Source organism: Rana temporaria, chromosome 8 (assembly GCF_905171775.1).
Source record: "Rana temporaria chromosome 8, aRanTem1.1, whole genome shotgun sequence".
In the NCBI taxonomy this organism is placed as follows: Eukaryota; Metazoa; Chordata; class Amphibia; order Anura; family Ranidae; genus Rana; species Rana temporaria.
This window is the reverse complement of record NC_053496.1, coordinates 146,930,199-146,954,772: the sequence shown is the minus strand read 5'-3', so window position 1 is coordinate 146,954,772 and position 24,574 is coordinate 146,930,199. Positions and strand designations below refer to the sequence as shown.

Sequence of the window (24,574 nt, the reverse complement as noted above, 5' to 3'; positions counted from 1 at the left end):
GGCCCCCCACAGTGCACCCCCCCCCCCAACAGTGTAGGCCCCCACAGTGGGCCCCCCACAGTGCACCCCCCCCACAGTGTAGGCCCCCCACAGTGCACCCCCCCACAGTGTAGGCCCCCCACAGTGCACCCCCCCCACAGTGTAGGCCCCCCACAGTGCACCCCCCCCACAGTGTAGGCCCCCCAACAGTGTAGGCCCCCCCCCCCATCAATGAAGACCCCCACCCATCAATGAAGACCCACCCCCCCCCCCATCAATGAAGACCCCCCCCCCCCTTACCTCCCATAGCACCCCCCAGCACATGTCTATTTGGACTACATAAAATCATTTACAGACCTCAGAACAGCGCGGGATGGAGCAGGAAGAGAGCGGCACAGCAGCGGCTGACACGGCGGGAGGAACGAGTGACCAGCAGAGTGAAGTCCAGCTGGGGATCCTCGGCGGTCCGTCATCCCCACTGCTGCCGTCGCCCTGCCCCAAGGTATTGCGGGAAGCGACTCAAGAACATCCGGGACCCGGATTTGGTGGATAGGCACAGCGGAGTGTGTCCCTCGGACCCCCTCCTCCTTAGTAAACAGAGAGGAGAGGGAGGCGGCTTCGGTCCGCTCCGCTGTGTAGGGGCGAGAACTGTGCGATGAGTAGTATTAGCGAGCGGTGATGCTGCCCATAGGTGTCACCTGGTGCAGCCCACACCAAACTCCTGGCAACGGCACTGACCCTCGTCTCCAGTGCTCATCCCCTCTCACACAGTCAGAGGAGCAGGGCGCTCCGGCGCTGGGAAACCACCGAATCCGGGTCCCAGATGTTCTTGAGTCGCTTCCCGCAATACCTTGGGGCAGGGCGACAGCAGCAGTGGGGATGACAGACCGCCGAGGATCCCCAGCTGGACTTCACTCTGCTGGCCACTCGTTCCTCCCGCCGTGTCAGGCGATACTGTGCCGCTCTCCTCCTGCACCATCCCCGCTTCCACCACTAATCATGTTTACGACCAAGACCCCGCAACCCGCCCTGTAGCAGAGGCACCTGTCACTGATCAAAGCCCAGGCGCCAGGGTGAAATTTCTAGTCGCAATGGCGACCTGGCACCTGGGATTTCTCGATCCCTGACTTACCTGAGCCCCATCATCTCCTCAGCAGGAATGCTCCGTCCTCATCTCCATGGGGTCTCGGCTCTTGATTGGACAGATAGCAGTGCAGCCATTGGCTTTCGTCCGGTATTCGTGTCTATGGACGGAAATTATAGACTCAGGAGCGCGCCTGCAAGGTAACCCCCTCGGGAGAGCGCTTCTCCTAGGTCAGTGATGGAGAACCTTGGCACCCCAGATGTTTTGGAACTACATTACCCATGATGCTCCACTACAGTGCAGAGTGCATGAACATCATGGGAAAGGGAGTTCCAAAACATCTGGGGTGCCAAGGTTCGCCATCACTGTCCTAGGTGCGAGGGAGGAGCTGCAAGAGTGGCTGAGGGACCCCAGAAGATGTTTGGGGCCACTCTGTGCAAAACGAGCTGCACAGTGGAGGAAAGCATTTTTTTTATTTTTAACAAACACCCCTTCACAATCACATAATTTAGTTTATCAAGCAAAAAATAGAGCTTTAAGTAGCATGAGGCTGTATATGCTGCAAAATGTACATGTTTGATAAACCCATATTCAATAAATCCAAGCTGAGATAACATGCAGTGCATTGATGCATTCACACAATTTCACAGTAACCATGAGATAAAACAAAGTTCAGGAATATTCCTTTATCCCATGTGTAACGGAATGACCCGTGACACCCAAAGACTTGGTGAGGATGGAGGATACTCCTGTGTCAGCGTCACTGATAACTCTTGGGTCCGAGTCCACTCTGTGCCCTTTGGGCATGGGGTGGCAAGTGAATCATAATTCATGTATTACAAGAGATGGGACATCACTGATAGTTCATATTGCAGGATTTTGAGACACTGCAAGATGTTGGTTAATTGTGACCCCAACCAGTCAATAGTGACTCATCTCTCTGTGAAGACTGTCAATATGTTAAATAAGGCTAGCTATTGGAAGGCCTTTAATTGTGTGATAACACTGTCTAAAACCTATTGATGCTCAGAGGTGTCAAGCTGCATGCGGAGACGAAACGTCTGCCTAGGGAACTCAGTGTGTGATGGGTTTGTTTGTTACGCTGTTAATTAAGGAATGTGCAGTGATTAGACATAATTATAGGCCGGTGCCGACCTGTCTAGAATGTTTAAGTAATTAGCCTTAGTGTGTGATTAGGGGGGTGGAGATCTCATTGTCCCTTTGAATACTGTCACATGGTTGTACTGTATATAAGACTGAGAAGAAACCATTAAAATGGTCTTCATTTGAAACCAGAGAACACGGAGCAAGTCTCGTTATTCTGGGAAATGGGAGGCCTGCTGGTTTGTCTGTGTGCCAGATAAGCTGTCGTGACTGGGATGGAAGGTCGTAACTGGGATGGAAGGTCGTAAACGGTGGTGACCGTTACACCATGGTTTTGCAAATCTATGTACACTGCAAACTATGATTGAATCAGTTGATATCGCCGTTTTACTAACCCGACAGCTTATTCTAAAATAGGAAACATTTATTTGGTTGGCAAATATTAAAGATTCTAACTACCAGCAAAAATAAGGCCTTACATTTAAAGTGCACCTGTCATTTCAGATCCATAATAGCAGTGCCTGTTAGCAAGCATCCACTCACCTGCTGCCGCCGCATCCACTCACTTGCTGCCGCCACATGCCTCACCTTGTGTTGCTGCCATATCACCAACAGTCCTATTAAAGTGAATGGGACTGTTGGCAAATCAACAGTGGGTCAGAGGAGGATCTGCTGCGGGACAGAAATGACAGTTGCTCTTTAAAAAAAGAAAAAAAAAAAAAAAAAAGCAGAGTTAGATTCTTACCGGTAACTCTGTTTCCAGTAGTCTTCCAAGGCAGCCCTTGAGAGATGGAGCTCCTCCTCACAATTTAGGAAACACGTTGCCAATTTTTTCCTCCCTTTAAGAGGCGGTCCCTCAGGTCCCTGGTCAGTCATCCCCGAGAACCGAAGGCCGGAATCTGAAATTATATAGAATACACAACCCCACAAGGTTAGACATTTAAGGGTGGGATCGTGCTGCCTTGGAAGACTACTGGAAACAGAGTTACCGGTAAGAATCTAACTCCGCTTTTTCCCCAGTCGTCTTCCAAGTCAGCCCTTGAGAGGATAATCAAGAACTCACCAGATCTAGGGCGGGACAACAGCCTGGAGGACTTTCCTCCCAAAAGCCTGGTCCTGGCTGGAAATCAGATCCAGCCTGTAATGTTGTACAAAAGTCGAAAATCTTGACCATGTTGCAGCTTTGCATATTTGTTCTGGAGTGGCCCCTGCTTTTTCTGCCCACGAGGCTGCTGAAGCTCTTGTAGAGTGAGCTTTAAGATCTTCTGGAGGTGTTTTTTCCATCACATTGTAGCACTCCAGGATAGCTGCCTTAATCCATCTGGCGATCGTATTTTTGGACGCCTGTTTGCCCTTTTGTTGGCCGGCATACAACACAAATAAATTATCTGATAATCTAAACTCATTGGTTACTTCTAGATATTGAAGTAGACACCGTCTGACGTCTAGAAAAACTTAAATTTTGTTCCTTGTCGTTTTTTGGAGAAGTACAAAAAGAAGGTAACACAATATCCTGGGACTTGTGAAAAGTTGATGCCACTTTTGGCACAAATCCCGGATCAGTTTGAAGAACTATTCTATCATCATGGATCTTTAAAAAAGGTTCTTTTACTGATAAGGCTTGAATTTCTCCAATTCTTCTTGCCGTGGTAATGGCCACAAGAAAAAAACTGTCTTTAAGGTTAGTAATCTCAAGGATGTTTCTTGAAGTGGTTCAAATGGACCTTTGATAATCCCCCTAAGCACCACCGATAGATCCCATGTGGGACACTTTCTAATTTTGGGTTTTTTTATGTTTTGCCAATGCTCTGCAAAACCGAGAGACCAAAGGGTCCTTTTGTAGTGTCCTTTCTAGGTACACTGAAAGTGCTGCCACCTGTACCTTCAGTGTACTGAGCGCTAGCCCTTTATCAGCGCCTTGTTGTAAGAATTCAAGGACCGTTGGAGTGTCCATTTTCTGTCTTTGATTCTCTGTGCACCAACTGTTGAATTTTCTCCAAACCTTTCTATAGATGGCTCTGGTGTTCGGCTTCCTGGCACTCAGAAGCGTTTTTACTACCCTTTCTGAGAGTCCCTTTGATTTTAAAAGGTCCTCTTCAGTAACCAGGCCGCCCACTTGAAATTTTCTTGCTTTAGGCCGGTTAGTGGACCCTGACACATCAGGTCTGTCCTGTGAGGTAGAAGCCATGGTTCTTCCGCTGAGAGACTGAGGAGCTGGGAGAACCAGGCTCTCTTGGGCCAGTATGGTGCAACTAGTATGAGTTTCGTTTGTTCTTGAAGAAACTTTTTTATCACTCTTGGGATCAGATGAACTGGAGGGAAGGCATAACACATCCTGAAGTTCCAGGGGTTCTGGAGAGCATCTATTCCCAGCGGATGGTCTTGCTGGTTTAGAGAGAAGAAATACTTCACCTGAGTATTCTTTCTCGAGGCAAACAGGTCTACACTTGGGACTCCCCAGCGGACTGTAATCTCTTTGAAAACCTCTGGATGTAATGCCCATTCCTCCTGGGAGATCTCCTGGCGACTGAGGAAGTCCGCCACTTGATTGTCTTCCCCTTTCAGGTGAACTGCACTTCGTGAAAGTAAGTTCCCTTCTGCCCACCGGCATATCTGGTTGGAGATGCAACTTAGAGAGGGACTTCTTGTGCCCCCTTGTTTGTTTAGATAAGCCACTGCTGTGGCATTGTCTGACAGTACCAGGATGTGGTGACTCCTCAGCTGGTTCTGAAAAACCTCCATGGCTTTGGCTATTGCCATGAGCTCTCTCCAATTTGAGGATTGTTTGGTTTCTTCTGGGGACCATCTGCCCTGAGCAGGTTGCCCCGCCAGGTGAGCTCCCCAACCCCAACTGCTCGCATCCGTGGTCAACTTCTGGGATACCTGGAATGACCAAGCCAGACCTTGGTTTAGATTTGTGTGGGTTCTCCACCACCATAGCGATCTTTTTACTGATGTTGGGAGCAACACAGCTTTGTCCAGATCTCCTCTTTGATTCTTTAAGAGAAAAATCTGAAGTGGTCTTAGGTGAAATTTTGCCCACTGGACTGCCGGAATCGATGACGTCATCAGTCCCAGAACCGACATCAGTTCTCTGATTGTGATCGGTAGATTGTTCTGAATGGAACCTACTCTCGTGATGAGGTTTTGAATTTTTTCTTGTGGAAGAAATGTTTTCTGTTCTGTAGAACTGAGTAGATACCCCAGAAACCGAATGTTTTGGGTGGGACAAAGGTTTGACTTTTCCAAGTTTAGGATCCAACCCAGGGATTTCAACCACCGTTGAGCTTCGTTGAGATTCCTTATCAGCTGTGCTTCTGATGGAGCTGCGAACAGTAGGTCGTCCAGATAAGGAATTACTGTCATCTTTTTTAACCTTAGAGGGGCTAGAACCTCTGCCAACACTTTGGTGAATATCCTTGGTGATGAGGACAGCCCGAACGGAAGAGCTCTGCTTTGGAAGTGGTATTCCTTCCCGTCTATTTCTACAGCTAACCTTAGATATCTCTGGGATTCTTCTCTGATTGGAATGTGAAGATATGCGTCCCTGAGATCCATGGTCGCCATGAATGTTTCTGGTTGCAGAATGTTCTTGACAGAAAAAATGGATTCCATACGGAATTTTTTGTATTGAATCGATTGATTCAAAGGTTTGAGATTCAGTATTAGACGGAACTTCCCGGAGGGCTTCTTGACTATGAATACGTGAGAGTAAAAACCCTTTCTTTTTTCCTTCTCTGGAACTGGGATAAGGACATTTTGATCCACCATTTCCCCCAGCAACAGAGGAAGAGCTTTTGCTTTTTCCGAATCTCTGGGAAGCTTCGTTAATAAGAATCTCTCTGGAGGATGACAACTGAACTCCAGCGAGTAACCTTTTGCGATTATTTCTAAAATAAATTGATTGGCTGTCGCCTTTTGCCACTGAGGTAGGAAGGCAGCCAGTCTTCCCCCTACTGGCATCTGGTTGTCATTGCTTGGCGGCTGTGTTAGCAGCGCCAAAGAGTGGGTTACTCTTTTGGTTTCCCTTTTGACCTGTCCAATTTTTCTTTGGGAATTCTTTCTTCCCCTCTTGTGGTCGATTTCTTTTCCCCTGAAAAAATCTTTTTTGTTGGAATTTTCGTTTTTCCGTAGGAAAGGACTACTTCCTATCCGCTGTTCGCTCCAAAGCCTCATCTAAGCCTGAGCCGAACAGCAAGTCTCCTGTGAAAGGCAAATTGCAAAGTCTATTTTTGGATGCAGCGTCACCTGTCCAGGTCTTCATCCAAATCGCACGCCTAGCTGCGACGGCTAGTCCACCTGACCTTGCTGCCAGTTTTACGGATTCTGCAGAAGCATCTGCAATATAACCCACCGCTTTAGAGAGTACTGGAAGTGTCTTCAAGATTTCCTCTCTAGGTGTACCGTTTTTAATGTGTTCCTGTAACTGGGTTAGCCAAAATTCCATGTTTCTTGCAACACAGGTGGTAGCTAGCGCTGGTTTTAAGCTAGCAACACTTGTCTCCCAGGCTCTTTTTAGGATAATATCACCCTTTTTGTCCATAGCCTCTTTTAGATGACCCATGTCTTCAAAAGCCAATGCAGAATTTTTGGACACTTTTGAAAGTGGTGCATCCAGTTTTGGATTTTTGTTCCAAACTTCTTTTGGATCGTCACTAAAAGGGAAACGTTTTTTGTGACTTGCTGCAAAGAATGTTTTTTTCTCTGGATCTCTCCATTCATTAATTACGGTGTCAGACATCACCTGATGCACTGGGAACACCTTGGAATTTTTCTTCCTCAGACCCTGATACATTAGGTCATGCTTGGAAGGTTCCTCCCTTTCATGTTCAATTTCCAGGGTTTCATAAATGGCCCCAAGTAAATCATCCACTTCTTCTAGTGATAATTTGTAATTTGGTGCCTTTCTTCTTTCTTCACCCCCCTCCTCTTGTTCTGGTTCAGAGTCATCGCTGGCCAAAACGCTAGCTGCGCTGCTGCCTGCTCGCTCCCTCACAGACTCATGTGACCCCGATGCGACTTCGGATCTGGGAGAGGCCATGGGAGAGGGACTTCCAGAAGGAACTACTGGGGTTTTGACTTCTGAGATAAATTTTTTGAGATCCTTAAAGGTGTTAGCCATATCTTCCCTCACGGATCCAAAAATGTTTGCATAAACTGCGTCAGATTGTTTTTGTACCAGCTTGTCCATGCAAGTCTGGCATAGCGGTTCAGTGCATTCCACAGGCATCTTGGTATTACACTTAGCACACCGCTTTTTGGGAATGGGCTTTGGCTCTTTTGGTGTTTTCACCTGTATAAAAGACAAACACAGGGGCCCCATGGCGGTGAGACTACATTCCACCATCATTTCTAGTGCACACCCGGTGACACTACCCCTGTGAGCCCCAGCTAAGCTAGTGCCACTACCACTAGCTGCTGTCCCATATAAATGAATACAAAGGCCACCACACTGGTGCCTACCTGCATCCTGCTGGTGCTTTCGCCTCCTGGAGCCTGGCCCGACGATATGTCATCCTCTTCCAGCATCCTGGCACACTGTGGCGTCTTTGCTGTCCCCTGCAGCCGTATCGCACGTGTATAGCACCGCCGGCCTGTTTGAAATTCCCGCGCCTTTAAGGGGAATGACCAGCTCCCCGGCGCACGCCGATGACGTCACCCCGCCCCGGAATTGACGCGCCTGCGTCTTCCGGGTCAAGCGGTGTCAGCTGAAGGAACACGCCCCCCGCCAAGGGGATGAGGAAATGGCGCCTACTCCACGCCTGGGCACAGAAGAATTCCCAAACCGGGACACCTCTGCACATCGAGGGTTGCCCATGGCCATACACCGTCGTCCTCCGCTCACGCTGCACGGCTCCTGGTAAGGTCACCTGACCCCCTGCCGCTCTGAGGCTCCCCTGCTCGTTTTTGTGTATGGCTGCGCCCGCAGCTTTTACACACAGCGCTGTCCCAGCTGGACCCCTGCCCTGGCCAGCCCTTGAGAGATGGAGCCCCCTCAGGTCCTCTGGCAACATGTCTCCTCCGGACGGAGGAAACACTAAGACTGACCAGGGACCTGAGGGACCGCCTCTTAAAGGGAGGAAAAAATTATTGGCAACGTGTTTCCTAAATTGTGAGGAGGAGCTCCATCTCTCAAGGGCTGACTTGGAAGACGACTGGGGAAAAAATGATTTAAATAAATTCCACCCTGCTTAGAAGTGCTACTCACCCATCCATGAACTTTGAGAAATGCCATTTAGCGGCACGGGTGAAACTAAAGTAGAGGCTTTTCACTTTGAAAAAATGTATACTTTATACCCAATCATGTGAAAAGAAAAAAAAAAAAAGCCCAAAATGTATTTTGCTAGCCTAACACATGCTCTTCACTACGTCTACCATTGCAAAAAAAAAAAAAAAAAAATTTTGTGCCGAATCCCCACCATGAAAATAGGAATCCTTTTGATAAACTTCTAGATTGTAAGCTCTAATGAGCAGGGCCCTCCAATTCCTCCTGTATTGTAACTGAACCGTCTGCCCTCGTGTTGTAAAGCCAAATGATAATAAACTTACAGCTTCTTTTTTGAGGTCTCCTTTCGTCCAAGTATCAAATGTCACCACCTCTTCTTTCCAATCCAAACACTGGTCAGCCATTAGCATACGCATGGCTTCACAGCGACCTGAGACAAAGACATTAAGGATTTGCTGAAAATACATTGCCAAAAATCTTAAGTGGAGTGCCATGCATAATTTAAACAAAAAAAATAAAAATAAATGACAGTTTCTGCAAGAATGTAAAGTCCTTATACAGGACCCAGATTTTGGGTGGGAATGTCTGCCAACCCTTACAATGGCAATTTTGGCCCTAGAAATGTTAGCAGAAGCAGCCTGAAAAAAAGTGGGTGTCTGAGGTGGAGCAGGATACAAGTGTGAGATAAATGAACTTGTTTGTGACCAAGACATCATTGCCAAGCTCTTGCCAAATACAGTGGGGATCGAAAGTTTGCGCACCCCAGGTAAAAATTTGTATTAATGTGCATACCGAAGCCAAGGAAAGATGGAAAAATCTCCAAAAGGCATCAAATTACAGATTAGACATTCTAATAATGTCCAAAAAAAGTTTTATTTCCATCATTTACACTTTAAAAATTACAGAGAAAAAAAAAATAAAAAAAAAAAACACGCGTCTGCAAAAGTTTGGGCACCCTGCAGAATTTATAGCATTCACTGCCCCTTTTGCAAAGCTGAGACCTGCCAGTGTCATGGATTGTTCTCAATCATCGTCTGGGAAGACCAGGTGATGTCAATCTCAAAGGTTTTAAATGCCCAGACTCATCTGACCTTGCCCAGACAATCAGCACCATGGGTTCTTTTAAGCAGTTGTCTAGAAAAACTGAAACTGAAAATAGTTGACGCTCACAAAGCTGGAGAAGGCTATAAGAAGATCGCAAAGCGTTTTCAGAAGTCAATATCCTCGGTTCGGAATGTAATTAAGAAATGGCAGTAATCAGGAACAGTGGAAGTTAACCCTTTCATGCCTAAGCCTATTTATGACATTTTGGTGTATACAAGTTAAAATCCATATTTTTTGCTAAAAATTTATGTAGAACCCCCAAACATTATATATTTTTTTTTAGCAGAGAATCTAGAGATTAAAATGGCGATTGTTGCAATATTTTATGTCACACGGTATTTGTGCGGCAGTGTTTTAAACGCAACTTTTTGGGAAAAATTAACTAATGAATTAAAAAAAAAAAAAAAAAAAAAAAAAAATGTTGTTAGCCCAATTTTTTGGCATAATGTGAAAGATGTTACGCTGAGTAAATAGATACCAAGCATGTCACGCTTTATAATTGCACGCACTCGTGGAATGGCGACAAACTACGGTACCTAAAAAAAGCTAGAATTATTGCTCTCGCTCTGACAATCGCAGAGATACCTCACATGTGTGATTTGAACACAGTTTTCATATGGGGGCGCGACTTCCGTATGCGTTTTCTTTGTTGCGCAAGTGTTTTTTTTTTTTTTCACATATTGATCACTTTTATTGCTGTCACAAGGAATGTAAACATCCCTTGTGACAGTAATAGGTACTCTTTATGGAGGGATCGGGGTCTTTGCACTTCAAAGTATTGAAATCGCCGAAAACTGCGATTCTGAATACTGTGTACTTTAAATCCAGCGCCATTGGCAGCCGAGAAACCCGAAAATGACGTCATGACGTCGCTTCCGTGTTTACATTGCGGAGACTAATCAAAGCCGTTTACGGCTTAGTTTCAGTCTGCGCCGGATCGAGGATCGGGTCTCCCGGTGGGACAGGAGGCCCGGTCAGAGTGGCTAGAGGGGTGGGAGATCCCCTCCCGCTCCTCCGGCATAACAACCGAGCAGCTTTTAGCAGCATCGGTTGTTATGTCTGTATAGCCAATCGCCAGCTCTAAACAACGGTGCCGGGATGATGCCTGCAGCTGCAGTCAGCATCCCGGTATAACCCCCAAAAGCAGAGGACGCATATATGCGTACGTTTGGCGTGAAAGCGTTAAAGCAAGATCTGGAAGACAAAGAAAAATATCCGACAGAACAGCTCGCAGGATTGTGAGAAAAGCAATTCAAAACCCAGTTTGACTGCACGATCCCTCCAGAAAGATCTGGCAGACACTGGAGTTGTGGTACACTATTCCACTATAAAGAGATACTTGTACAAATATGGTCTTCATGGAAGAGTCATCAGAAGAAAACCTCTTCTACGTCCTCACCACAAAAATCAGCGTTTGAACTTTGCAAATGAACATAGACAAGCCTGATGCATTTTGGAAACAAGTTCTGTGGACCGATGAGATTAAAATATAACTTTTTGGCCGGAATGAGCAAAGGTACGTTTGGAGAAGAAAGGGCACAGAATTTAATGAAAAGAACCTCTGTCCAACTGTTAAGCATGGGGGTGGATCAATCATGCGTTGGGGTTGTATTGCAGCCAGTGGCACAGGGAACATTTCACGAGTAGAAGGAAAAATAGATTCAATAAAAATTCAGCAAATTTTGGATGGCAACTTGATGCCATCTGTGAAAAAGCTGAAGATAAAGAGGATGGCTTCTCCAAATGGATCATGATCCTAAACACACCTCAAAATCCACGGGGGGATTACATCAAGAGGCGTAAACTGAAGGTTTTGACATGGCCTTCACAATCTCCTGACCTCAACATAATTGAAAAATCTATGGCTAGATCTTAAGAGCAGTGCGTGACAGATAGCCCAGATATCTCAAAGAACTGGAAGACTTTTGTAAGGAAGAATGGGCAAAGATACCTCAAACAAGAATTGAGACTCTTGGCTGGCTACAAAAAGCATTTACAAGCTGTAATACTTGCCAAAGGGGGCAGTACAAGATATTAAAGCGGAGGTTCACCCTCAAAATTAACTTTTTTGCTAACCTATCTCTAGCCTTAAAGGCTTGTAGCGTTGTCATTTTTTTTTTTATTTTTTTTTTATTAATGTGTACACTTACCTGTCTTCAGCCGCACTTCCGGGTCTTCTTCCTTGCTGGGAGTGGGCGTGTCGCTCCTTCCCCCCCAACGAGGAGCCCTGCATAGATGATTGACGTGCGCGTCATCGCCTTCCGAAAATATCCGACGGGGACTCGGCTCTTTACGGCGCCTGCCGTGTAGAGCTGACTGCGCAGGCGCCGTAAAGTGCCGAGTCCCCCTCGGATATTTTCGAAAGGCGATGACGCGCACGTCAATCCATCTATGCAGAGCTTAGGAACGCCTACTTCCCGGGGGAGCGAGAACCCGGGTGAAAACGACGGAAAAAGTAAGTACAGACCGGAAAAAAAAAAAAAAAAAATCCAGCATACTGTTGATGTCAACAGTATGCTGGATAAAACTAACAGTCTCTAGATATTTTAGGGTGAACCCCCGCTTTAACTCTGCAGGGTGCCCAAACTTTTGCAGATGCCATTTTTTTTGTTTTCTGTCATTTTGAAAGTGTAAATGATGGAAATAAAATCTAACTTTTGACATTTAAGAATGTCTAATCTGTAATTTGATGCCTTGAAGATTTCCCCCCCCCCCCCCCCCATCTTTCCTTGGCTTCGTTATGTACATTAATACAAATTTTTACCTGGGGTGCCCAAACTTTCGATCCCCACTGTATTTGGACCTGGAGTAGGCAGTTTATTCCCCATGTCACTTTATGATCATACCCATTATAGGCAAACTCTGATCAGTGTAAAGGCTAGGCTTTGTTCAGTTATGCCACGTACACACGATCGATTAAACTGATGAGAATGGTCTGATGGACCGTTTTCATCAGTCCAAACCGATCATGTGTGGGCGCCATCGGTTATATAACGATTGGTTAAAAAAAAAAGCCAACTTGTTTTAAATTTAACCGATGGGGAAAAAAAAAAAAAAAAAAAAAAAAAGAAGTTAGTAGGCACAACCATCGGTTAAAAATCCATGCATGCCCAGAATCAAGTCGACGCATGCTTGGAAGCATTGAACTTGTTTTTTTCGGCTCGTCAGTGTTGTACGTCACCGCGTTTTGGCATGATCGGATTTTTCACTGATGGTGTGTAGGCAAGACTGATGAAAGTCAGCTTCATCGGATATCCGATGAAAAAATAGGATTTTTAAAATCCATTTCTCTGAGATCATAGACAGACACAGCATCCTTTGACAGTAGGGTTATATCCGCTTCCCTTTAGGAGAGTTTAGGCAGAGGGAAAAAAATAAATAAAAAAAAAAAAAAAAAAAAAAAAAAAAAAGCACTTTAAGTGTTAAACACATTCCTCAGTGCAGCTCCTCCCAGGGGGCGTGGACCCCCCCCCCCCGGGTATAACCCGCACCCTGCTCTAGCAGCCTCAGTTAGTAACAAGCAGTACAAACAAAGGAGGGGTGGGTGCTGTGTCAGTCTATGAACTCAGAGAAATGGATTTTACGGTGAGTACAAAAATCCTATTTTCTCTTCTGTTCATAGGACGGACACAGCATCCTTTGACAGTAGGGACGTCCTCAAGCAGTGTCAAAAAATTTCGAGGGGTGGGAAAACACAGCAAACCAGGTTACACCCCAAACAAAACCGAAGTTGCTCAGAGAAACTCCAACCATAAACTGCCGCCTGTAACACCTGCAGCCGAAGAAGGCATCAGAAGATGCACACACATCCACCTTGTAAAACTTTGAAAAAGTGTGGATCGACGACCAGGTCGCTGCCTTACACTCCTGTAACAGAGGCATGATGCCGGAAAGCCCAAGAGGCCCCGATCGAATGCGCCATAACCCGAAAGGGAGGCGCATGCCCCTTCAGGGCTTAGGCCTGAAGCACAATCCGTCAGATCCACCTAGAAATGGTGGCCGACGAGACTGCCAGGCCCTCTTGTAGGACCAGCCACCTACACGAACAGTGAGTCTGACTTCCGGAACGGAATCGTAGCAGATAAGTACACTCGTAGGGCCCGAACCACATCCAGAGGATGTAAAGTGGCCTCCTCCTGGCATTTCGGCCGAGGACATAAGGATGGAAGAACAATGTCCACATTAATGTGAAAAGCCGAAACGACCTTGGGGAGAAAAGACGGCTGCGGCCGCAGCACCACCTCATCCTTATGGATGACCAAGTAGGGAGCCTTGCAAGACAAGGCTGCCAGTTCAGACAGACACTCGTCTGATTAAGGTAATTGCTACCAGAAATAAATCACCTTTTGTGACAGTCAACAAAAAACCTCCCGAATGTCCTCAAAGGGAGCATCCTGAAGCACCAAAGGACTAAATTCAAGTCCCATGGGTGTAGTGGAGGGCGCACCGGAGGGGCCACATGCCAGACCCCCTGACCAAACGTACGCACCAAGGAGTGCGACGCCAAGGGTCGCTGAAAGTAAACACCCAGAGCAGAAATCTGACTCCGAACCGTACTTAAGGCGAGAGCCTGATCCACTCCCTGCTGTAAAAACAGCCGAATCCTGTACACCGTGTATGTACGAGTGTGCCATTTCATCTCCTCACACACAGAGATGTAGGCCTTCCACGCATGATGGCAAATCCTACGTGAGGTAGACTTCCATGCAGGCAGCACGGTAGAGACCACCGAGCCCAATAGGCCTCGGTCCTTCAGCCCCTGGCTCGCAACAGCCATGCCGCTAAAGCCAGTGGCTCTAAAACAGGGTGAAAGATCGGACCCTGTAACAGAAGATCATCTCCCAGGGGAAGATGCCAGGGGGCGTCTGCCACTAGACGCACCAAGTCCACATACCAGGAGCGACGCGGCCAATCAGGATTGATATAATCCCTTCGGCTTCCACTCTGCGCAGCAGGCAAGAAAGAAGCTTCCGAAGGAAGGTGTAAAATAGGCGATAGTGACCCCAAGTAGCCACCAACGCGCCTGACGCGTCCGCCCATGGGTCTCTTGACCTGGCCATGATCGTGGCAACTTCCAGTTGGGGCGGGACGCTAGAAGGTCCACGTCTGGAGTGCCCCACTTTTGGCACAGACCCTGAAACCCCTGCGGGTGGAGAGACCACTCTCCTTGGTCTAGTGCAGTTCGACTTAGGAAGTCGGCTTTCCAATTCCGTACTACTGGAATGTACATGGCCGATAGAGCCAGAACGGACCTTTCGGCCCACCGAAGGATGTGCGCGACCTCCGTCGTTGCAGCAGAACTCCGTGTGCCTCCCTGATGATTGACGTACGCCACGGCCGTGGCGTTGTCTGACTGGATCCTGACCGGTCGGCCCTGTAGATCCAGGGACCACCTGGCAAGGCACAGCTTGATTGCTCGGAGCTCTAGAATATTGATCGGTAGGCGGGACTCCACCTGAGTCCAGCGCCCCTGGGCTGACTAGGTGCCCCAAACGCCCCTCCCCAACCGGAGAGGCTGGCATCTGTCGTGACCACTGTCCAGTGGCACGGCAGACAACAACTTCCCGGCCCGAAGCACCAGCCACCACACCAGGCGAGACATGACCAGTTGACTCAATTGAATCTGGTAATCCAGAGATGACGGAAGCTTGTCCCAACGTGACAGCAGTTCCCTCTGTAGTACCCTGGTGTGGAATTGGGCATACGGAACCGCCTCGAAAGAGGCCACCAACAGACCCAGAACCCTCCTGCAGAATTGCAGAGATGACCACTTCTGGGTTGGCAACTGCTGCATAGCAGATTCTGAAGTTTTTCCTTTAGGAGAAAAAAAAAAAAAAAAAAAAAAAAAAAAGAAAAGAAAAGAAAAGAAAAAAAAAACTCCCGCCCCGGCGGAATCCAGGACTAGTCCCAGGTGTTCCAGTCCCTCAGACAGGATCAACACTGACTTCTGGACAATACAGAAGCCAGCCGAACTCTTGGAGAGTCTGACACGTCCTCCACCCATTCTGAGTTCAAAGAAGCTCGTAGGAGAATGTCGTCCAGACATCCCATGATAACAAACCCCCACTGTCACAGCCGGGTCAGTATCGGGACGAGCACCTTGGTGAAAACCCGTGGTGCCAACACCAAGCCCAACAGGAAGGACACCAATTGAAAATTGACCTCCCTGAACGCAAAGCACAGAAATCTCTGGTGCCTTGAGCATATGGGAACATGCAGGTACGTGTTCATGACATCCAAGGACGCCAGAAAATCCCCCTGATGGAGTGCCGCTATTACCGAGCGAATCAACACCATCCTGAAATTTTGCACTTTGACAAAACAAACGAGGGCCTCGAGGTCCAGGATGGGACAGACCCCGTCCTTCTTGGGGACTACAAACAGATTGGAGTAAAACCCTTGAGACCGTTCAATCGAGGGAACTGGCACAATCACTCCCCTGACCAGAAGATCCTGGACAGTCCCTGACAGAGCCAACCGGCGAACGCCAGAGGCCGGAGGGAAAAACCTGTTGGTAGACAAGAGAGAAACTCCATCTTGTACCCCGAGGAAACCACTTCGCAACCCCAACGGTCGGAGAGGAGAGACCTCCACCGAGCCACGAATTTGCGAAGCCAGTCCCGCACCCGAGACACGGGCGGGGGCAGACCTTCAGGCGAAAGCAGGTATGTCCGCAGACTTGTTGGGCTTGCGGTACCAGGTGCGCAGCTGCCCCGCAGCGGGGGTCTTAGCACCTTGTAAACCTTCCCCCACCGCTCAGGGTGGGCGAAAAAAAAGGCTTGGCGGTAGTAGAGGAGGGTCCTTGCACATGGCGAGGTCCCCAACCCTTTCCCAGACTGTGGGAACAGCATGCTCTTACCACCTGTGGCATCCTCAATGATGCCATTCAGGGAAGTCCCAAAAGGACCGTTCACCCTTAAAGGCCATCCACCAAGGCCTTCTTTGAGGACTAGTCCGCAGACCAGCACATCAGCCACACAAGGCGGCGCAGTACCACCGTATAGGCGGAAGCCCTGGAAAGCAAGAGCGTAACCAGGACCGACTCACAAACAAATTCTAAGACCACAAACTAATTGTTCAGCCAGGTCCTTGCAGGTCTCGGAAGCATCCTGCTCCTGCAGGAAAAAAAAAAACGATGCCCGTACAGTCAGAGTCCGTGACACCAGAGCTCCGGCCAAAAACCGGTCTCACAGCCAAACTCCCTACCGCGAAAATGGAGCAGGCCAAGGCCTCCATTCTCCCATCCGCGGGGTCCTCAAAGGCAGGAGCCCCATTCACATGCTGGCTCACCTGGACACGGGAGGGTCCATGGACGGAGGAGAGACCCACTTTACTAAAAAGGTCCTCCACAAAGGGATAACGGGTCGGAAGCAAAAACTCTTACTGTCCCAAAAAAAAAAGGTACACAAGGAAAGCATTGTCAGTGCGTGGTGGTTTGCGGGACCCAAAAAGGACTGGCACAGCAGGTGCCCCTGCCCCATCCTCAAGTACTGAGTATCACGCCTGCAAAAAAAATAGCTCCAACATTTCTAAACAGCAACCGACCCTGATTCAGAGTCGCTCTCACTGTGCACGTGGGTTAAGCCCGCATCATCTGACAATACAGTGTCAGATAACCCCAGAAGCAGGCCAGGGAGGGGGGCGCCAATATACCGCCCCCCCATCCGGCCACCAGTCGCTTCAAACTGGCAAGAAAAAAAAATGTCACCGACATTGCATAGCAGATGTGGCAGGGGGAGGGGCAGCAAGGGTTAACACAGGCTTACAGGGGAGAAGTATCTGTCCAGGCCTCCCAATGCCCCCCCGCTGTGTCCCCTAACAGCAAAAGCAGAGTCACCCACGGTCACCTCCCAGCCTTACAGAGTATGGGGGCCCCCAGGGAAACTCACCACCTCACCCAGGTGCCGCACGGTCTGAGGGAAGCCCAAGTGTGCAGAGAAGTCGGCTGTGCTGCGTCTGGGAGATTTGTGTAATTTGCAGCGCTAAAGCGGCCACACGAGGCCAAACAATTTCTAAGATGGCCGCCGAATGTGTAAAAAAGTCCTGGACTACAAGAAAATGGCCGCCGAGCGATGTAAAGCGGGACTCCGGCAAAATGGCGGCCGTTGCGCATTTAAAAAGACAGTGACAGCAAAAAAACAGTACAGCACAAAGTCACCATAGCACACAAAAAGGCCCTGTAGTGAACACCACAGGGCCCTGCAGTGAACACACTCAGCCCCCGCTATGCACACAAGCCCAGGTGTATCAGAGACCCCAAAAAAAATAAAAAAATGGGAAATGAGGGAGAGGAATAAGGGAGAGAGAGGGAAAGCAGGGCAAGCCCTCAGTCGACCTCCCAGGGGAAAATTCCAGCCAGACCACTTACCTGAGTAAGGGGCCACTACTTACCCATCCTGCGACCACCGGCTGGAGGTATACCAGACAGAACCAACGTCCGCTAAACGGCATGGCTGTCGGCCAGACACACTATGACAAAGCCATAAAAGACCGGTCATATGTGTGCCCTAGAACAAGATGTTTCCCGGACGCCCCTGGAGCAACGGGGCATGTCGTGGCTGTCCCAAAGCTGAGCTAAGGGCCGGCACACGCTCGATGGCCGAACATGGGGGGACTACAGGAGTCAAGACCCAGCCTGTCACCCAGTCGGCTGTTGATAGAAGAATCACAGGATTAAAAAATGCAGGAACAAAATAAAAAGCGAGAGAAAAAAAAAAAAAAAAAAAAAAAATATTGCAAGAAAAAAATCTCCAGAGTACAGGACTCCAGAAGTGCCTGACCTCTCCTGTTAGGCAGGAAAAAACTGAGACTGCTAGAGCAGGGTGTGGGTTATACCCGGGGGCCACGCCCACTGGGAGGAGCTGCACTGAGGAATGTGTTAACACTTAAAGTGCTTTTTTTCTGCCTAAACTCTCCTAAAGGGAAGCAGATATAACCCTACTGTCAAAGGATGCTGTGTCCGTCTATGAATGGAAGAGAAAATCCATCGGATTAGATTCCATCAGATATCCAATCGTGTGTACACAGCTTTTTAAAGTCGGCTAAAGACTTGAGACTAGGGGGAGGTTCACCTTTCAGCAGGACGATGGCCCTTGAACTTCGTTTTTTTCAGCACGTCGTTCTGTTTTACATCACCGTGTTCTGACACAATCGTTTCTTTAACCGATGGTGTGTAGACCGATGAAAACGGTCCATCAGACCATTCTCATCAGATGGACCGTTCGGGTGTACGCGGCATAACCGCTTTTGGAGGGGGGGCGACGACTATCCAACTTACCGATTATGGCCCATTGAGGATACCTGGGATTTTGTCTGCTTCTTCCGATCAGAGCATAGAAAAGAGATGGGTCTGGAAACTGACTGCCTGGGAGTATTTACTGAGATTTTGACATGCATTACTACCCCTTATACATTATCTTTAGTAGCCATTACAGGACTGCAATCCTTTAAAAATGTGGGAAATAGCTAACTGCAGTGCTCCTTGGTGTTAGACCAGGGTTTGACAAATTTGCTTGGAATCTAGGAGCCAGCTAAAAAAGTTAGGAGCCAGAAAACGCATCCCGTCCAGACAAGCTTGCGCACAGAAGCGAACACCTACGCGAGCAGCGCCCGCATATGTAAACGGTGTTCAAACCACACATGTGAGGTATCGCTGCGATTTATTGCTCTCGCTCTACCATTCTAGCCCTAGACCTCCTCTGTAACTCAAAACGTGCAGCCTGTAGATTTTTTTTTAAACGTCGCCTATGAAGATTTTAAAGGGTAAAAGTTTGTCGGCATTTCACGAGCGGACGCAATTTTGAAGCGTGACATGTTGGGTATGAATTTACTCGGCGTAACATTATCTTTCATAATATTAAAAAAAAAAAAAAAAAGAAGGGGATAACTTTACTGTTGTCTTATTTTTTTAATTTAAAAAAAGTGACATTTTTTCCCAAAAAAAGTGCGCTTGTAAGACGGCTGCGCAAATACGGTGTGACAAAGTATTGCAACGATCGCCATTTTATTCTCTAGGGTGTTAGGATAAAAAAAATTACCAGACATCACAGGCCCCCCGCGATCGATCCTTTTCCCAGGATCGCGGCGAGTAGGATGTTTTAGGCGAGGCCGCGGCCTCGGCCTAGTCCGGAGAAACATTTTTTTTTGCCCACCTTCCAAGCCAAGTCGCCAGGACGCCATTTCTAGTCGCCATGGCGACCGGGATCTGTCGAGCCCTGTGTTAGACCCCTTTCACACTGAAGCGTTTTAACCACTTAAGCCCCGGACCAATATGCGGTCTAAAGACCCAAGGGGTTTTTACAGTTCGGGACTGCGTCGCTTTAACAGACAATTGCGTAGTCGTGCGACGTGGCTCCCAAACAAAATTGGCGTCCTTTTTCCCCCCCACAAATAGAGCTTTCTTTTGGTGGTATTTGATCACCTCTGCGGTTTTTATTTTTTGCGCTATAAACAAAAATAGAGCGACAATTTTGAAAAAAATTGCAATACTTTTTGCTGTAATAAATATCCCCAAAAAACATATATATATAAAAAAAAAAAAAAAAATCCTCAGTTTAGGCCGATACGTATTCTTCGACCTATTTTTATATAAAAAAAAAAAAAAAAAAAAAAAAAAAAAAAAAATATTGCAATATTCGTTTATCGGTTGGTTTGCGCAAAATTTATAGCTTTTACAAAGTAGGGGATAGTTTTTTTGCATTTTTATTTTTTTTTTACTACCAATGGCGGCGATCAGCGCTTTTTTCGTGACTGCGACATTATGGCGGACACTTCGGAAAATTTTTACACATTTTTGGGACCATTGTCATTTTCACAGCAAAAAATGCATTTAAATTGCATTGTTTATTGTGAAAATGACAGTTGCAGTTTGGGAGTTAAACACAGGGGGCGCTGTAACATTTAGGGATCACTGTGTATGTGTTTACTAGTGTAGGGGGGTGTGGCTGTAGGAATGACGTCATCGATCGAGTCTCCCCTATAAAGGGGATCACCCGATCGATGCGCCGCCACAGTGAAGCCGTGTTTACACACGGTTCTTCAGCTCCGGGGAGCGATCGTGACGGAGCGGCTATAAACAAATGGCCGCGCCGTCGTCCTGGATCGCTCCCCGAGCGGACCCCCCCACCCACGTCTAGCAGAGGACGTACAGGTACGCGATTGTGCCTGTCCGTGACATACTTAAATGTACATGAGGAGGTCGGGAAGTGGTTATTTTTTTTTTTAAACGCTCTCCATGCATCTCAATGGGCCCTTTCACACTGAGTCCTGCAAGCAGCATCTTTTGGGCACTGGAAAAAAAAAATGCTACAAAAAACGCCTCTATCGAAATGAGGCACTGCAAAAACGCCCTAAAAAGTTAGGGTCCCAGTGGTGCTTTACCAGTGTTTTTCGGGCGCTGGCAATGTGAAAGGACTCTGAAAGCACTCAGACTTTCACATTGGGATTGGAGATGAGGCTTTTTTTTTTTAACACGCCCACCTGACTAATAACGGTTTCAGAACATAGATGGAGACAGATAGAAAGACCGAAAATTTGTTTCAGAACAAGGTCCATTTACAAAGATGATTTCTACTTACCTCGGACATTGAAATATACAATGGTGTATTCAGGCACTGGGGGGAAAAAAAAAAAAAAAAAAAAAAAAAAAAACAATCATTTTGCAGGCACAGCAAAATTGAACAACATTCTTATAATCCGAATTGTGATTTTTTTTTGTTCACCTCTGTCTCACTACACAAGATACTTGCCCATGTCTTTATAAGGCGGGTCAGCTAGCCTCCTCCTGGTAAACTCCAGTACAGTTATGAGGCCCAGAGGGGAAGCAATACAATAAGCTAGCAGAAGACCATAGCAACCTTGTGTTCCCCTCAGTATCAGACACTATACAAGATACCAAGGTTTATTCTTTTCTACCTGGCTGCTTTGAATATTGCATTGCTCTAAACATAGTTTAATATTTCCCTAGATACACATTTTCTTCAGTTTAAATATAACCAAACATTTTCATTTACGGTAGGAAAAATGTGTGGCTGGGGAAGGCTCCAAAATAGTTCAGGTGGGTTTGAGCTCTTCTCCAAACAAGCCTGAGCTCTTCCCCCTGAGTGAAGTACGCTCAACCCACTGGCACTCCTCTTCCAAGGCACTTGTGATTGAGGTCATGTGGGATAGACGAGAGGAGGGCCAGTGGGCATCAGTGCCAGAACAGGTAGAACTGACACAGCAGCTTCCCTGTAGAGGAAGAACAGCCATCTTTAATATTTTACATGTTGTCCAGAGAGATCTCCAACCTCAAAGTTTGCCTACCCTGGTTTTTGGGGCAACATCATCCCTTTGTGGAGGGACAGTGGTAGGTCAATTAAGTTAGATTATTAATGTATTGCTGCTTGAATTTACGACCAAGCATGCTCCATTAATGGTTAACAGTGGTTATGTTTGGTACCAGGGAGGTTAAATTGCTATTTTACAGTTAAAAATTAAACCAAAAAAAAAAAAAGAAGACTGACCTTCAGTTTTTTCACTTCCTTTGATGTGCGTTTTATACTCGTATGCTTTTATGGTATGATGGGTTTTAATGGGGGAATACAAGCCAGACACTTGCGTTTTAAAGATTTGGCTTCCAGTGTCAAGCCAGGCATAAATGGCTGGACACAATTTTGATCCATGTATGGGTAGCCTGTTGTACCGATAGACTTCTGTAAACCGCCCCCCAAACAGGTAAAGCTAACAGCACTGATCAGTTTATTTTGATGGCAGGTAAAATAGTGTAGGGACTGCTTTAGCTAATGGCAACATCTTTTAACTTGGCAAGAAAACAAAAAAAAATACATTACAAATTTGAATTCATTAACATGCATAAGGAGCCTAGTGCCCTGAGGTGTTGCTGTTACAGCACCCTCTGCTACAGAAAACCTGTTACATAAGGAGTTGTACCTCAGCCAGTCTGCCTTCAGCAAGGTGTCAGCACACATGTAAACAATGCAAAATTATTAAAAGGGCTCTGATCTCACTGAGTTAAGTAATCTCCACGTGTTTCACAACTCAAGAAATCCAGGCATACTATGGTCTTTATTACATGGTTCCTTTGGTCCAGCTCGGACCAAAAGGCATGCATTGCTCATAGAAGAGGGGCCGCCATGAGAAGGACAATTACTTTAGCGATCACTGTAGTAGCTCTGGCTGTCTTCCATCTCCACAGCACCTGGGGGGGGGAGGTCACATGCCTGGACTACCACCAGTCTCAGAACACCTTGTACCCCCCCCCCCCCCACAATAAAACAAACATTCTCCAATTGGAGGAGGAGATAGTGATGCAACTGCCCCTCCTGTATAATCAAAAAAGCTGTATACAATCTTAAAATGTATGGGGGGGGGGGGGGTTTTGTGAATGGGAGTGGGACTTCTTGCCCTACTTCCACCCAGGGACCAACTCAGTGACTTCTATTCTCGCCTTAGGCAGCCCCTCCCTTTAGGCGATCTCCAGGGACACATGACAGGTCCCAGAAGATCGCCTGTCCATTCATAGAGTGCAGCACAACTCACTCATGCACAGAGAGTGCCTGGCCATGAAGCCGCAAGCTGTCACGGCCAGGCAGCGGAGCTCTGGGCAGCCGCGTCGCTGGACTGTGGAGCAGGTAGAGGTTTATTAAAAAGTCAGCAGCTACACTTTTTGTAGCTGCTGAATTTTAATAAACCAGAAAAAAAAAAAAAAAAAAAACTCCCCTTTCACACTGAAGCGCTCAAAAACTGCCCATAAAAACGTCAGGCATTTGAGGCACTAGCAGTGCATTTAAAAAAATAAATAAAAACTCAGCACTTTTGGAACACTTGTCATGCACATTTGAAGCGCTTTCCATTCATTCCAATGGAGACAGACTTTTTTTTTTTGAGGCACAAGTGCTCCACAGATGCTGCTTGGGGGCGTTTTCCCCTGCCAGCGCAGCGCCCCAGTGTAAAAGCATCCATTGAAATGAATGGGAAGTAGTTTTCCGATGCCATTTTAAGCACCTCAGTGTGAAAGGGGTTTAACAGGAAGGCAAGAAGCTTAGTGCAGGAGACACATACAGAGCCTATTTTCATTAAAGGCCTTCCTGAGAGAGAATTGCGTTTTCCGCACTTACACTGTTCCACCTTCAATAAAAAGGCAAGCACATCTTTATGGTGGCCAGGTTACATACATTACATTTTGCCACACAACACCCCCCCCCCCCCCCCCCCCCCCCCCGTTTAAATGAGTGCATTTGTTTTTCACAAAACGTGGACATCACCTTTAAAACACTACCTGGTGATTGTGCCATGAAGGCACTTTCTGTTATGAGAAAATAACCCTTTGCCTGTATCCTGACCTGTGGAATGGTCTTGAATTGGGTGTGTCTGCAAGCAGTTCAACAGGTTACACATGCATGGTCCTCTAACAGCTACAAACATTACACAGACATTATTTCATGGCATTTGCAGCACATGCACACATATACATACATCCCAGGCTGCAACAGGGGTTTTTTTTGTACATGTTCTGCAGATCAGATCATGGACTAATGCTATTACTATGAAGTAGAGGGAACTTTTGCATAATACAGACAGTAAAAGTACGTTTCTAATGTCAGCAATATTAGAAGGTCTGCCTACCAGCTTATGTAAGCAATAAATCACACACCACATGTATTCACTGATTGTTTGCATATATTAATCAGCTAACATGCACTTACTGTTTGCTGGGACGGATCGCTAGCAGGTACAGGGGGAAACTTCACACTCACAGTGACTTGCAGTATAGCAAAACCCTTTTTATAAAGCAGATGGCGTGATAGTGTTAGGTGACACCCAGAACCCTCCCATAGGCAACGGAGAAGGAGGGGGAGGGGGTTTAATGTTGCTCTCACATCTTGGAAAACAATGTATAAGCTCAGGCAACAATACATTCATCACAGGCTCTATGACATCGAGCCTGTGATGAATGTATTGTTGCCTGAGCTTATACATTAGAGTCTATGTAATGCATTATAGATTGTCTTTGTTTTCATTGTTATATATCTATAAGCTGATGACATTTATGCACTAAGTTTTAAGTTTGTTCATGA

The 24,574-nt window shown here is 47.0% G+C and overlaps 1 protein-coding gene across 2 annotated transcripts in view; it reads right to left on the bottom strand.

The window, feature by feature from the left end:
• The window catches only part of LOC120909156 (glutathione S-transferase P 1-like), a 37,363-nt gene extending 13,060 nt beyond the window's left edge, over window positions 1-24,303 (bottom strand). Inside the window, exons 1-3 of one of the 2 annotated variants that reach the window (XM_040320859.1) lie at window positions 24,203-24,303; window positions 21,074-21,109; window positions 8,717-8,823 (exon numbers count right to left, since the gene is read on the bottom strand). In XM_040320859.1, the coding sequence (XP_040176793.1) occupies window positions 8,717-8,823; window positions 21,074-21,109; window position 24,203 (144 nt within the window). In that variant the 5' untranslated portion in view covers window positions 24,204-24,303. Of the gene's footprint in view, window positions 1-8,716; window positions 8,849-21,073; window positions 21,110-24,202 lie in introns of those variants that run through there. The other variant, XM_040320858.1, reaches the window with a different exon arrangement.
• Between the last annotated feature and the right edge of the window lie 271 nt (window positions 24,304-24,574).